The sequence below is a fragment of the Schistosoma haematobium genome, chromosome 4, assembly GCF_000699445.3.
Source record: "Schistosoma haematobium chromosome 4, whole genome shotgun sequence".
Classification (NCBI taxonomy): Eukaryota; Metazoa; Platyhelminthes; class Trematoda; order Strigeidida; family Schistosomatidae; genus Schistosoma; species Schistosoma haematobium.
This window is the reverse complement of record NC_067199.1, coordinates 17,034,602-17,048,851: the sequence shown is the minus strand read 5'-3', so window position 1 is coordinate 17,048,851 and position 14,250 is coordinate 17,034,602. Positions and strand designations below refer to the sequence as shown.

General features: G+C 36.0%; 1 protein-coding gene across 1 annotated transcript in view; it reads right to left on the bottom strand.

The window, feature by feature from the left end:
* Positions 1-1,284: 1,284 nt before the first annotated feature.
* MS3_00007535 (uncharacterized protein) overlaps positions 1,285-14,250 on the bottom strand; it is an 83,821-nt gene continuing 70,855 nt past the window's right edge. Inside the window, exons 39-42 of the mRNA XM_051215826.1 lie at positions 13,462-13,650; positions 6,172-6,208; positions 3,667-3,782; positions 1,285-1,521 (exon numbers count right to left, since the gene is read on the bottom strand). Coding sequence (XP_051066360.1) covers positions 1,408-1,521; positions 3,667-3,782; positions 6,172-6,208; positions 13,462-13,650 — 456 coding nt within the window. The 3' untranslated portion in view covers positions 1,285-1,407. The remainder of the gene's footprint in view (positions 1,522-3,666; positions 3,783-6,171; positions 6,209-13,461; positions 13,651-14,250) is intronic.

Sequence of the window (14,250 nt, the reverse complement as noted above, 5' to 3'; positions counted from 1 at the left end):
AACCATGCTTTTATTACTTTACCCGTTATATTCAGTTGATGGTAGTAAGCGAGCTAAATGCGCGAGGAAATTGACGAAGTTTTAGCTAGAAGCTGTGGTCACTGGAGCTCAACCGTATGGAGCGTGGGGCAGTTAGCCAGTAAAGACGATGAAAGGTGATTGGGTAGTACCACGAATTCATTGAAGCTAAACATGTACACCATTGGCTGTTGCCAACTCGCGTCACTTGTGGCGCAGGCGAGATATCCGCCTGTCAAATAAAGGACGATTTTACTGTGCAGCAGTTCGCTCCGTCCTACTTTATGGGTGTGAAATGTAGCCATTAAGAATAGAGGATATTTGTGGGTTGCCATTATTCGTTCAAAGATGTCTTCGAAGTATTGCCCGTGCATTTTGGGACCACGGAGTAAGCAATGCCTTGGTTATGAATATGGTATCAGGTAAGGGTGGCAAATCAACTGATTGGGTAGTAAATCTTCATCAACTGAGGTGGTTGGGGATGTGTTACGTATGCCTATCCACCGCCTGCATCGACGGGCGATGTTATTTGGTGTAAGAGTATGCTGGAGGACAGCTAGCGGCGGCCAAATTAAGACATAAAACCAGTCCATTAAGTCACTAACAATTGAATTGACCCTTGTATGTAGGTTCAGATTATCCGTTTACGGTCGTGCGGTTTTCATAACCAATGGTCAGAAACTTAGAGTGACATGGTTTGAAATCGTTTGCGATAGTGCATGTGCATCCTTTATTTGTCTTCACCCAAATTCTGAGCTCATGAGTCCCTTATAATTCCATTTGTGTGTTTTTATTACACTAATTTATATTTTATTTCCGAGTCTTATTTTCGATGCCGAATCTTTCCTGTTACCACTGATACTGTTAATACATCTACTATTTTGTGATTTGGCCTGACAATGTCATCTCTTTGTGCTAATAGGGTATGGCAACTTCAACCGATGTCCCAAGTTCTACGTTGTGACTGAATGCCACCTTAGTGGTTTGAAGGTTAAGCTTTTACCTCGAGAACTGAATTTGCTTGGTTCAATCCCTGGTGGAGGCTTGATGCACACTGTTGAGGATTCTCACACTAGGACGAGACAGCTATCCAATGCTTTCTAGTTTCCAGTGGGTTTTTTTCAACTTATTTTGGTTCGCAATCTCAATAACATTGGATAAAAACGGATGACATATTATGTAGGTCAATTTCGGAACACGTGGGAAAACAAAACGAATAACAAGCATTATTTAGGATGTATTTTTATGACATGTAATGTACATTGTTTATCTTAGTTATTTCTAATGGACATCCTTATAACGTATAATAAATAATATAAAGTTATTTCACTGATAATATATATTTGGATTCATCTCAATGCTTTTGTCTATTATCATTAATCAAAGAAATTAGTCATTAAAAGTTTTTTCTTTTTGAAATTGAACCAATTGTTTATGTGCATCAGGTGGTATATTTTTTAATAATTTCTCAGCTAAACGTTCACGTAATGATGGAATGCTAACCTTGAATAAAATGAAACATGGAAATTATTATTGGAAAATTACTTTTTTTCATCTTTTGAGTTAAAATGAATGAAGTTAACTGACTAAAAAAGTAAACTCCATCAATGTGATAAATGTACGACAATGCAATGGAGAAGATATTTTTGCTGTTGTTGAGTTCTCTGTGCTAGATGATTTAATCGTATAGTTTTCAATGTTGGTCTAAACAACATCGTCAGTGCTTAATCTATGCAGAAGTGGGGTTTCTAGTTATTTTGTAAGCCTTGAAACCTGACAATGAAATCTCTACGATTAAACCATCTAGATGAGAAAACATAACTTTATCATAAAATGTTATATTATCATGAAAAAATGCAACGATTTTTAATTATTAAAATATCGAAAAAGTATAGTTCTTGAAATGAGCATCATATTTGCTTGGGATTTACTAACTAGTCATAAATAAATATCAATATTTTCAAAGTTTAATTTAAGGTTGAAGAATTGAAAAAAAAAGAATGTTAATCCCAGTTCCCTGTTAATCTTTATCAAACTAAACAAATATCTATTGGGAAAATTAACATGAATTAAAAATAAAAACAACATCTAATTGGTCTTTACTTAATTACAAATTTAATATATTAAAAAAACATTTATTTTTACCAAATGTAATAATTAAGAATAATAGATTCATATCAGAAGGGTTTTTGTGGATATTATAGTAATTTCAATGGTTGAGATCATGAGTTAATTGAAGCTAGACCATCATGGAAAACCTGGAACACAGCCGTTCAGTGCTTCTAGGTTTTCTATGATGGTCTAGCTTCAACTGACTCATGATTTCAATCTGTGAAAGTTTCTAAAATCTCCACAAACCCCTTCTGATAATTATTTAATAATTAATTCATGAGTCTATTAAAGCTAGACAATCATGGAAAACTTGGAAGCACCAGACGGTCATTTCGTCCTAGTATGGGACTCATCAGTGCACACCAACAACCCCGTCCACGGGATTCGAACCCAGGGCCTACTGGCTTCGCGCGCGAGCACTTAACCTCTGGACCACAAAGCCGGCATCCAACGGTGTTATTGTCTAACTTCAGCTGATAATAATAATTTGTAGTAGACTTAGTTTACCTTTAAGTTATAATTTAATTCAAACTTATTTAGAAATAAATTACTTGTTATTTCTTATGGGTGAATGATAAAGAATAGGAATTTCGTTTAAAATTCTGCATATTTATTGTTCAGTTATGAATAGTGGTTTAATTGTGTTGTGATTTCATAATCATATCAATTTAATAAAAGATGACTTAATGAAATAGTCTTTTTTTTCTACTACTGAAATAGAGGACAAATTAAAAAATAATAGCCGTAAAAATGAACATAAATAACGTGGTGATATCCACATTAATTAATTTCTGAAGTGAATAATAATACATAGTTCTGATATACTACTAAAATTCAATGCTTTGTTAAGTTCATTTAGAAATGATTAAAGAATATGCTTTATTAGAAAGAAAAAGTTCATATTGGATTATACTAAAAGTATAAATCAATTGATATTTGGTTCGCATCTATTCTGTTATGTAACTCGTCAACAATATAGACTTATTAAACACTGTTACAATCCAATTAGACATCCATGAACTTCACAACTGAAAGTGGTTATCTGTGAAGTTGAATTTCAATACTAATATCAACTAATAAGTAACTTAATTCTAACAAAATTTCGATAGAACAACTCAAAGGTTTCCTGCCGCAATATAGTTGTAGTAATTAAGGGGAATTAATTACTAATTTCTATTAAGTAGTGGTTGACTATTCAATTAAGCGCATAGATGAACTTGGGGAATTTTTTCTACGTTATTTGTCTAATAATTGTTAATGATTGGTGGCATGTGGACTGTCATCATATATTGATGAAAATTATCCTTATGCATATAGCAGAAGTCTACAATCCAATTATTATTACGACAAAAAAAACGTAATTTGTGCTCTCTTATTTTTATCACATTTACCCCTGGGAATCTGTTTGAATTGGTAAAAAAAAAAACGTTTGTGAGTATTCATTAAAAGATATACGCAAATATTCTATTTGTTTCCCTATTGGGTATATTAGAAAATAACCGTAGTTAGTAACCTCACAAATAATCAATAACTCACTGTAACTGGTCTTGTATTTTGAACCTGATCACCTTGAACTTTTGTTCGGATCCCAGTTGACTGTCCTTTATCTGTTCGACCTAACAGATTAGCTGATGAAGGTTTTTGTTTTATTTCTATAAGAATAAAAAAGTAACATATACTGATTTTTATAAAGAATAACAATTATGAAGCTTTCTGTATTTTACTAATTATACAGTTTAATATTACTTAATCTAGAGGATAAACAATTCAAATAATAATACAGCAAAACATCTTATCACTAGCCTTTTTGTATGTTTTATATCTTCAATTTGAATGTTAGATTATGGTTTAGTGTAATACATTTCAAAGGCTCAACAGCAAACTTTGTCGATAGTGTATCTTGATAGCTTGCGGAAACATTATTTGTATTAGTAGCTTGAGTAAATATAAAACCAGTTTTAGATCTTTTCTTTTTCCAATATTCATACAAGTTTATCGGTTTTTATTGAAATCACCTTTTTTTTACACTGACAATTATATTATGATAGCCAATTATAGTTATAGATGTTATTTAACTAGTTCGGTTTAAATTATTATATATCATTAGATGACTGACTGAAAACACAACCCACTTTTTAAAGTAATGCTATTTTATACAATACATCATACTATTTTAAAAGTCGAACTTAGCCGAACCACCATTAGAAACGTGGAAGCACTGGATGGCCGTATCATCCTAGTGTGGGGCTGAGCAGCGCGCACCCACGATCCTGCACGGGGAAATCGAACCCAGGACCTTTGGTCTCGCTCGAGGACGCCTAATCTCTAGACCATTGAGCGGCATTCAACCATGTTAATGTCTAACCTCAATCAATCCACGATCTTGCTCAACCCTTCATCCCTTGTGTCGGGCGAACAAATTTTTCCACCGCACACGGATTGTACTCCACTAGTCATGGCTTTTCACTAGAAGTCCAGGAAATCCATCTTGCAGATAGTCACCGGTGAGCACATCATGACGCCTCAGTGGTCTAGAGGTTAAGCGTTCGTGTGCAAGACCGAAGGTCTTGGGCTCGAGTCCCTTTTGTGGGGTCGTGGATGTACACTACCGAGAAATCCCATACTAGAACCAAACGGTCATCCAGTGCTTCCAGAGTTTTAATGGTGGTCTAGCTTAGATCGACTCATGAATTCAACTATTCAAAAAATTTACTACTATTTCCACAAATCCCCATTCTGATGGCATCATACTACATTAGAATAGAACATTCTCAAATGTATGATTCTGTTTTAGTTGCTGTTTACTGAAAATATTACTAGTTGATATTATTTATTCGTTTATCAAATATCGTTAACTAATGAATACCCTTATTATCAATATTTCTCATTTTACTTTTGATATGTGGGCGAGAATGATAAGGATTTGTTGTTTGTTTAGTCAGACAAGTAGATAGTCTGACAGGTGTCAGATAAGTTATATTTTCCCTTATCCTTATTATTATTATTATTATTACTCACTTATTGTTGATTGTTCATTGTTGTTGGATTGTGTCGGGTTTTTGGTGTGGAAATACATTACGTTGTGGTCACGCTAATCACGTGTTCTTGGTCTGAGTTTTCTTGACGTCCTGTAGAATAGACACTGAGAGGGAATCTAGTGTAGATATTCGTCTAAGGTAAATTAACGTCCCATACGTGTAAACGTTGGAAACCCAACCGTTATAACATTAGACGAAGTAAAACCGAGCGTTATAACAACTTTCTTGTAAATAAATGGACATGATCAAAATGAAATGTGAAATTATTTTAGAAAATCCTGTTAGTAGTTCTTTTCAAAAACAACTTACTATGCTAACACTCTAAAAGATAACGAATAGTCTTAATTAAAAAGTTATTATTCTCTCAATTTTAGATTCGTTTTATTTACATTTATTTTATTATTATTGTTGTCTAGTAAATTTCGATCGACAAGTTAATTGTGAAATTCAAAACTTTAGATAACAATGAATTGGTTATAGGCTGTATGCTTTTGACAAAGATCGAGAAGAACATTATTATGATGAGCGTCATGGAAAAAATTGGGCAGATAGTGAACAGGCATAAATATGAAGTAATAGGATGATTGACATCGTCATTCCAGTAAGAAATAAACGTAGTTTTCAAATTATTAAAAGCCCTCAACTCTACCAAACGTGATCCTCAATAACTGAATTTCATCACCGTATATTAAGTAAGCATATACATTCTTACATGATCAGCTATCAGTGACTGAACATATTAGTTTTGTGTTTCAGCCTTGTTTATTTCTGTTTAGCTTGTCTCTTTAACGCAGATTTCGATTGAGGAATAAGTTAATTTAACTAAATAATCTTTTGTGAAAATTCCGGATAAAACTATCTAAACACATAAAAGCTAGCAGTTCAGTGTTCGTGATATTTCCATGTATTTTAATTTAGTTCAAAAGTAGTAGTAGTAATAGTAAAAAAAGACGCTAAGTTTAAGAAACAAGTTACATTTTTACAATTATATGTCAATTTTTACCTGAAGATGCTGTTTGGACTGATTCAAATTGATATAACTGTGAAAAATTAGAAAAACAGGAACAGTAAAATGACTTTTTGAAATTAACTCATTCCATTTTAAAACGCATATTGTATTTTATACGGTGGATAAATCGATGTACTAATCAATCAGGTAATTACAGAAAAGAAGTAGTTAGTGAGTTATAGAAAATAGATGAAATGTGTCTAGCAGTGGGATCCAAAACGCCCGTTCCGTCCTGTTCGGGACTCGTCAGATGGATATACCTTGATCACAAAGTTGATAGTCACTTCAAACCATCACAGAATAAATTAAAAATCGTACCCGTTACACAAGCAAATGGATATTTGACCTCAGAGATGTGGTTACATCCAACTGATAAAATATGACAAAACGCGCATCTTGAATTCCATTGAGGACAACTCACTAATTCTGAATAAACTTTTGTCATAATGTCTGTAGTGAGGCGATCCACACAGGATACCCATTAGCTAACTAAGACTGATCGAAGTTCAATCAAAACAACAACAAGATAGTTCGAACCATCATGAATTAAATTAGTTGTTTGTTTTGTTAACATTGCATGATATTTTTAATCACATAAACCGATAGGCAGTTTTCCCATAACTAATTAAAACTTAGTAATAATTTTAGGCACTACGATGTCAAATGCTTATAGACATTATAAATATACTGTTTAGTAAAATATGATAATTTATATCACAAAGCGATCCTAGTTAAACAAATGTCGGAAACCTAGGAGCACGGGATAAATGTTTCATCGTAGTTTGAAAACCTTATCATTGCGCATCCACAGCCCCACTGAGGACCGAATAATACTTATATATTCACTACTGACGAATTTCAAAGAGTAGTTCCCACAGTTTTAGTTAGAAGCGATGACTAGTGGAGTTAGGCCGTGTTAGATGTAAGATAGTTACGCACTACTAGCATTAAAATACAGTTATCCAATGTCGTGAATTGATTGAAGTTAAAAATCTCAATCACGAGGTGTCTACTCAGTGGTCTAAAGGTTAAGCACCAGAACTAAAGGTCTTGTTTGATCATTATTGGGGTTGTGATGCACACTGTTAAGGATCTCTATACTAAGACGAACTAGCTGTTCAGTTCTTCCTAATCAGCAATGGCTGTCCGGTTAAGATCGATTTGCGACTTAAACTATAAGATTAAATAACTTCTACAAATAAATAACATTAATAAAATCTGATAACTTAATTAAACGAAATTTAATGTAAAAAATTTCGTTCAAAGATATATGGAGCGGTAGATCTGGTGTCCGATAATGTCATTTTTTTAAGTCTTAGTATTCATCTTTTCAACACAGAGCACGTTCTGAAATTTTTAGAAAGGTATGCAAACGATCATACTACATTTTACTTGTGACAGTCCCATTACAACTACCATATACAAAATTATTATGATCAACTTCAAATCTACTAGTTTGTCTTTAGGTATATAAAAACAAAGTTAAAATAATTTTTATCATCTCAATCGGAATATATAACTTAATAAATCTTAGCCGGATTAAAATATTCTATCATTTCCTATTATCATTAGTCTTTTCTAATACATACACATTTTAATATTCACTTATCTACCGTGAAATATGCAGAAATAAAAAAAACATTTTCATATTCAACATTGTGTAATTTAGAGTTCATTGTGATGAACAATTCAGGTTGTAACTTCACTTGATAAACAATTTAAAACGACTACAGTAAACAAAGTATACTAATTAGATTGTGTCCAAATGTTAATATGAGTGAGCAAATAAATATGTGGCATCAACCCAGTAAGTCATTAACTGTTGATCTAAGCCGCTTAGTTCTAGCTGATTGGTGTCAGTATGATAATCATGATTATTGTTATGAGACTTTGTGTGACATGGTTCTGTATCGAACACAGTGGCGCAGATGCGTTCATTCTTATTCTCCTCTGGATTCTAAGTTCAGATATTTCTTTCTACGCACTTTCCAAACCTATCTTTTGAACTATATTATCAATATTCAGTCTTACTCGTTGCCATTGCATGGTTTCGATTCCTCAAATATTGTTTTTGCAAAATTAATCACTTTGTGTTGATTTGATGTGGGAACTAAGCGCAACGTACATGTGTGCCAATCTCAACGCTGATCATGACTAGTAAACTGCTAAAAATAAATACCTTATAATATTTCTATTCTGATACTTTTACTAAAGAATCCTAAAGAAAATAAATTGATTTTTGATCTAATTTTACTATTTACTTGATTGAAATAAGTAAAGTGTAGATAAGCAGTTCCTAACTTGACAAATATAATCAACTGTATTTATCTTTTTAGTGTATTTCTTTAGCTCTCACGTATTTGCTTAGAATAAGTGTTACATTTAACTGTGAATTTCTATATCGAATGATTATTTGGACATATTCCCAATGAATATTTATTTGAACACATAAATATTGGTACAAAGAGGCACCGAATACATAAGCGTCACACAAATCAATCGATTTGTATGAGGGGTGGAATACTGCACGGGTGCCCAAACCGAAGAACGTGGTTTTCTTAGGGGGCCATACCCAGAGCCCTTGACCTAGAAGTCTAATCAACAAGGCAGTGGAGCAACATAAGGAAATGCAGTCCTATGGTAGTTGGTAACCAACGACAGGTCCATATGCCATTTGTTCATCCAGAATCTTGGAGTCCATATATACCATTGGTTCGAAATCACGGTTTTTCAACTCCCGTAGATGGCTCCTATGTATCTACCAACCCGGTTGTAAAGCCAGACATTCGTTTTTCATCCTCTCAATTTTGTAGACATCTCCTGCTTCGGTTTGGGCACCCGGGCAGTATCACAGCCCACATACAAATTGATGAACTCTTTATGCCTATGGAAATTACCTTTCTCGCTTTGAAAAACAAACAATTGATTCAGATTATTATCATTACAATTATTGTCATTATTAATACTATTATTATTATTTCTACTATTATTGTTATTATTATTATTATTATTATTATTATTATTATTATTATTATTTTCCACATTATTCACCCTCTTTTATACTTATACAGCGGCTCGTCTTTGGTGGAAATTCGACTGTATCTAAACGTTCTCGAGTCACTGTCCGGTTGAAAATTGTATGTTACCACCGAATACGAGGACTGAAGCAGTTTTTCTGAAACCACGTGCACCATTCATAATGGCTGCCTTCAACGTTCGCACATTTATGCAGGTCCGACAACAGATAGGGCTGGCTATGTCTTTGGAAAGTCTTAATATTGATGTTTGTTGTCTATCCGAGACCCGTATTCAAGACTCTGGCGAAGTACTACAAATTCGATCTCCATCTGTCGCTTCGAAAAGCTTGTTTTACGTGCGCTTATCCGGAGACCCTGTGGCATCTTCGTCTGGTCTTGCTGGCGTTGGTGTCGCACTAAGCGCTAGAGCTGAGGCACCACTAGTCGATTGGATCCCCATTAACAGTCGGTTATGTGCTGTTAGATTAGAAAGTTCCATCAAAGTGAGAAGAAATCGGCGTGAGAAACGATGTCTTTTCGTCATCTCCGCCTATGCCCCGACAGATTGCAGCCCGGATGCAATCAAGGATGTGTTTTACCACCAGTTATCAGTTCTTCTCCAGAAAGTGCGTTCGACAGATATTGTAGTACTAGCCGGAGACTCGAATGCTCAGGTCAGGCGTCTAGGCACAGAAGAGAGTCGTTTAGGTGGCCGATGGGGACTTGTTGGTCGCAGGTCAGATAACGGGGACCGTCTACTGCAACTTTGCACAGACCACAACCTGTTTCTGGCTAGCACTAACTTTCGGCACAGTCATCGCCGATGTACCACCTGGCGTCCTCCCTCTGCATCTCAAGCCTGGACTCAGATTGATCACATCGCGATCAGCTACCGCTGGCGTGGTTGTGTACAAGACTGCCGCTCCTTTTGGAGTACCTATCTGGACTCTGACCATGCCTTGGTCTGCGCCAATCTTACCTTACTTTTCAGTGGTCAACGAAGTGACCACCACCAAAAGATTGATGTTAGCAAGCTGGTTGCAACTTCTGTTGCAAACAAGTATCGAACCGAGCTAGCCTCTAGGCTAGCTACCACTCCACCGAAAAGTATAGATGAGCATTGGTTGCCATTGCATGACGCCATGAAAATGGCGGGTACAGTCAGTTGTGGGTTTGCGAAACGTCCCGCTTTTAAGCACTGGGTTTCTCCAGGTTCCTTACAACTCATTGAAGCCCGTCGGTCTACTCCGGGTGACCGTGAGTTTGACCATAAACGAAGGATGTTACGTAAGGAAATTGGGCAAAGCTTGCGTAAGGACCGAGAAGCCTGGTGGTCGATGCGTGCTAATGAGCTGGAAGCAGCAGCTGCATCTGGTAACTACCGGAAGCTCTTCCAACTCATCCGAGCCACTGGCAGCAAGAAGTCTGGTGTGAGTGAAACAATCTGCGAGGATGATGGGATGCCAATCACTAACATCCATCGACGTCTTGGACGATCGGCAGAATTTTTCGAAGGGCGGTTCAACTGGCCTGCTGCTCCGGCAACATCGGTCAGACTGTCCTGCCCTCCATGGCCGGTGACGACTGATCCACCAAATGAGGAGGAAGTCCGCAAGGAACTCCAACTCTTGAAGCGTTACAAATCACCTGGCCCAGATGACTTACCTCCGGCTCTTTTTAAAGATGGTGGTGACTTTCTGACTAAGGAACTGATGAAGTTGTTTAAAAAAGTCTGAGAACTAGAGAGTGTACCAACGTCATGGAATGAGTCGATAGTTGTCCCTATCTTTAAAAAGGGTTCACGTCGTTCCTGTTGCAACTATCGGGGGATAAGTTTACTTCCGATTGCGTCCAAGCTATTGGCTTCCGTCATTCTTCGTAGGCTGTTCAAAACCCTAGAAAGATTGACTCGCGAGGAGCTGGCTGGGTTTCGTTCTGGTCGAGGATGTATTGATCATATCTTCACCCTCCGTCAAATGTTAGAACACCGCCATACTTATCAAAGGCCAACAATCGTAGTGTTTCTTGACATTAGGGCTGCCTTCGATTCGTTGGACAGGACTGTTCTCTGGGATTGTCTATTGAAGAAGGGTGTGCCTGAGAAGTTTATTAACATCCTAAAGACCCTATATATAGACACCTCAGGCAGAGTGAGGGCATACAACCACCTCTCTCCATTGTTCCATTCGAGCAGTGGGGTTAGGCAGGGTTGCCCAATCTCACCATTCCTCTTCAACTTTGCCATCGATGACATTCTGGAAACAGCTCTGGTGGATGTAAGTAATGGCGATGTGGATCTGTTGCCTGGAGGAAGACTTCTCGACCTTGAGTATGCGGACGATATTGTCTTACTGTGCGATAATGCCCAAGGCATGCAATCCGCACTTAATCAGTTGGCAATCAGTGTCCGTAGGTATGGTATGTGCTTTGCACCTTCGAAGTGCAAAGTACTTCTACAAGACTGGCAGGATTCTAATCCTGTACTCACCCTGGATGGTGAGCAGATAGAAGTAGTCGAGAAGTTCGTGTATCTAGGTAGCTGCATAAGTGCTGATGGGGGTATGAGTGATGAGATCAATGCACGAATAGTGAAAGCCAGAGCGGCTTATGCCAATCTAGGCCATCTTTGGCGCCTTCGTGATGTTAGTCTGGCTGCAAAAGGCCGGATCTACAACGCGTCGGTGAGAGCAGTTTTGCTCTATGCTTGTGAAACCTGGCCTCTCCGAGTTGAGGACGTTAGACGACTCTCTGTGTTCGATCATCGCTGTCTCCGAAGGATTGCTGACATTCAGTGGCAACACCATGTCAGTAATGCAGAGGTTCGGCATCGTGTGTTCAGGCACAGAGATGATAATTCAATTGGTGTCACCATCTTGAAACACCGACTTCGGTGGCTTGGACATGTTCTACGAATGTCGTCCCAGAGAATTCCACGTCGTGCATTATTTGCCGACTCTGGGACTGGTTGGAAGAAGCGGAGAGGTGGTCAGTATATGACATGGTGTCGTGGCATGAAAGAAAGCTGCAAAGGACTGGCTTCTGTTGGTCCTTCACGACTCCCTGGTTGGGGTCTGAGAGATGGTGCTACACAGTGGCTAGAGACGTTACCAGATATGGCTCAGAATAGAAGCCAGTGGCGATCCTGCTGTAACCTTCTTTTACTTTCTTCGTAAAAAGTGGTTGTGTCTCCTTTACCTGAAAGATTTCTTCTGATTGTACCTTTTCGTTCCGTCGTTACTACCACACTACCTTACTCCAATCTCTTCGTCATTGTTCTCTTTTTCTTTTGCGCTCCTTAGTTTTTTATTCTACTTCTCTTCGAATTCTCATTGTTTTGTGTGGCACATATATATTGGCGCTCTCTTGTACCAATATTCATGTGTTCAAATAAATAAATAATAATAATAATAAGACATCTCCGCCGTGAGAGGGCAGTGAGTAGGACGTCACTGACAGTGACTGTAAACGCGTGGCCATGTGAGAACATTTCAACAAGGAGAGTTAACTCTCCTCACCTTTAGCCATACCAGGGCATTTGGGGGCTTCAATGGATATAAATTATAAGCAGCTCAAATAAGATATTCAGAACTACAAGTTCTATTTTGTTTATTCTAATTGGACATTATAAAAATACTTTTTAGTGAAGTAAATAATTGTATTATTTGGTTAAATTTCTATTGTTATTTGCTGATAAATTTTAATATAATCAATCGTTTATAATCTAAATATTCTGAATAGAAATGATAACCTATACATTAATAAGTAAGAAACTCAGTATTAAGTCAATGACTCATGAAGTTATCTCAAACGACTCGACCTTTGGTAATTTTAATATATTATATGCTTTGAAACTGTTATACAATAGAGAATCAAAACATTTTCTTTTTATATTTGAAATCTAGTTATACTAATGCTATGTTTTAATAGCTTCGTTATGGTATTCAGCGGCTCTAAAGTTTATAGACCAAAGTGTATGTTGTGACTACATCTAGGCGTCCAGGAAAAAGGTTTACGATTGCTTTAATTTAATTTAAATTGCTGATATTAATATTTTAGAGTGCAGTAATATGCAAGGACAGTTAAGTATTCAGTATATTGCACATAACTGATTACAATAAATTACCTGACATACTTGATATAAAATATAAATAATACATGATATATTGTATCAATATGACATGAAACAGAATATTTAAAGAAATATACTACGAAAAAATATTCTGAGAAGGAATTCGAAGAGAAATAATTTGAAAAAAAAACGACTCACTTGTGACATTATATCATCAATTTTTTGTAAAGCAGATTGTTTCAAACGTTTTTCTTCTTTTAACTGTTTACGCAATAAATCAACTTGTCGTATTGATTTATCAGCTTCTTGTTTTCTTGTCTTTGCGCTTGCACTTAAAATTGTATTCATCTCATTAAGTACAGTATCTTTTTCTGTTATTTCTGTTATCTTGAATAGATGAAAAGAAAAAGTAAAACACTGATAGTTAAAAAAATAGACAATTATTAAGAAACATTGTTTAGGGAATATAGTTCAGCATTTGATAATAATATTATAGAAGACAGAGTAATACTATTATAATTTCTATAGCTTTTCTTTATCGTAATCACTATTTATTTAGATAGCATGAATTTGAAAGTGTTTACCAATAAAAGATGATCAACATGTTTAAGAACTTATGCATAACACCAAATTGAACGTATAGCAAATCAACTGTTCATTGTACCTTTACTTGAATCGACGTCACATCTATATCATTACAAAACGTTGTAGTCATGTAATTTTTCTGGCTTTAAAGAAAATATGCTTACAATACCGATGTCTGTTATAATGTATACTCCGAAAATGACGTTATATACTAATACGCTGTCACATGTAATTATAAGTTGTGTTTCTATTTTATACCTCATGACATTTCAATTTCTGCAACAAATTTTCAGTCAAACTAATTTATGAATTGTGTAATTTCGAATAATGTAGCCTCCTCTTTAGCAAATATTACCTCCATTTTGTATGAATCTAATCAAATCTGTACACTGGTGTGCACTG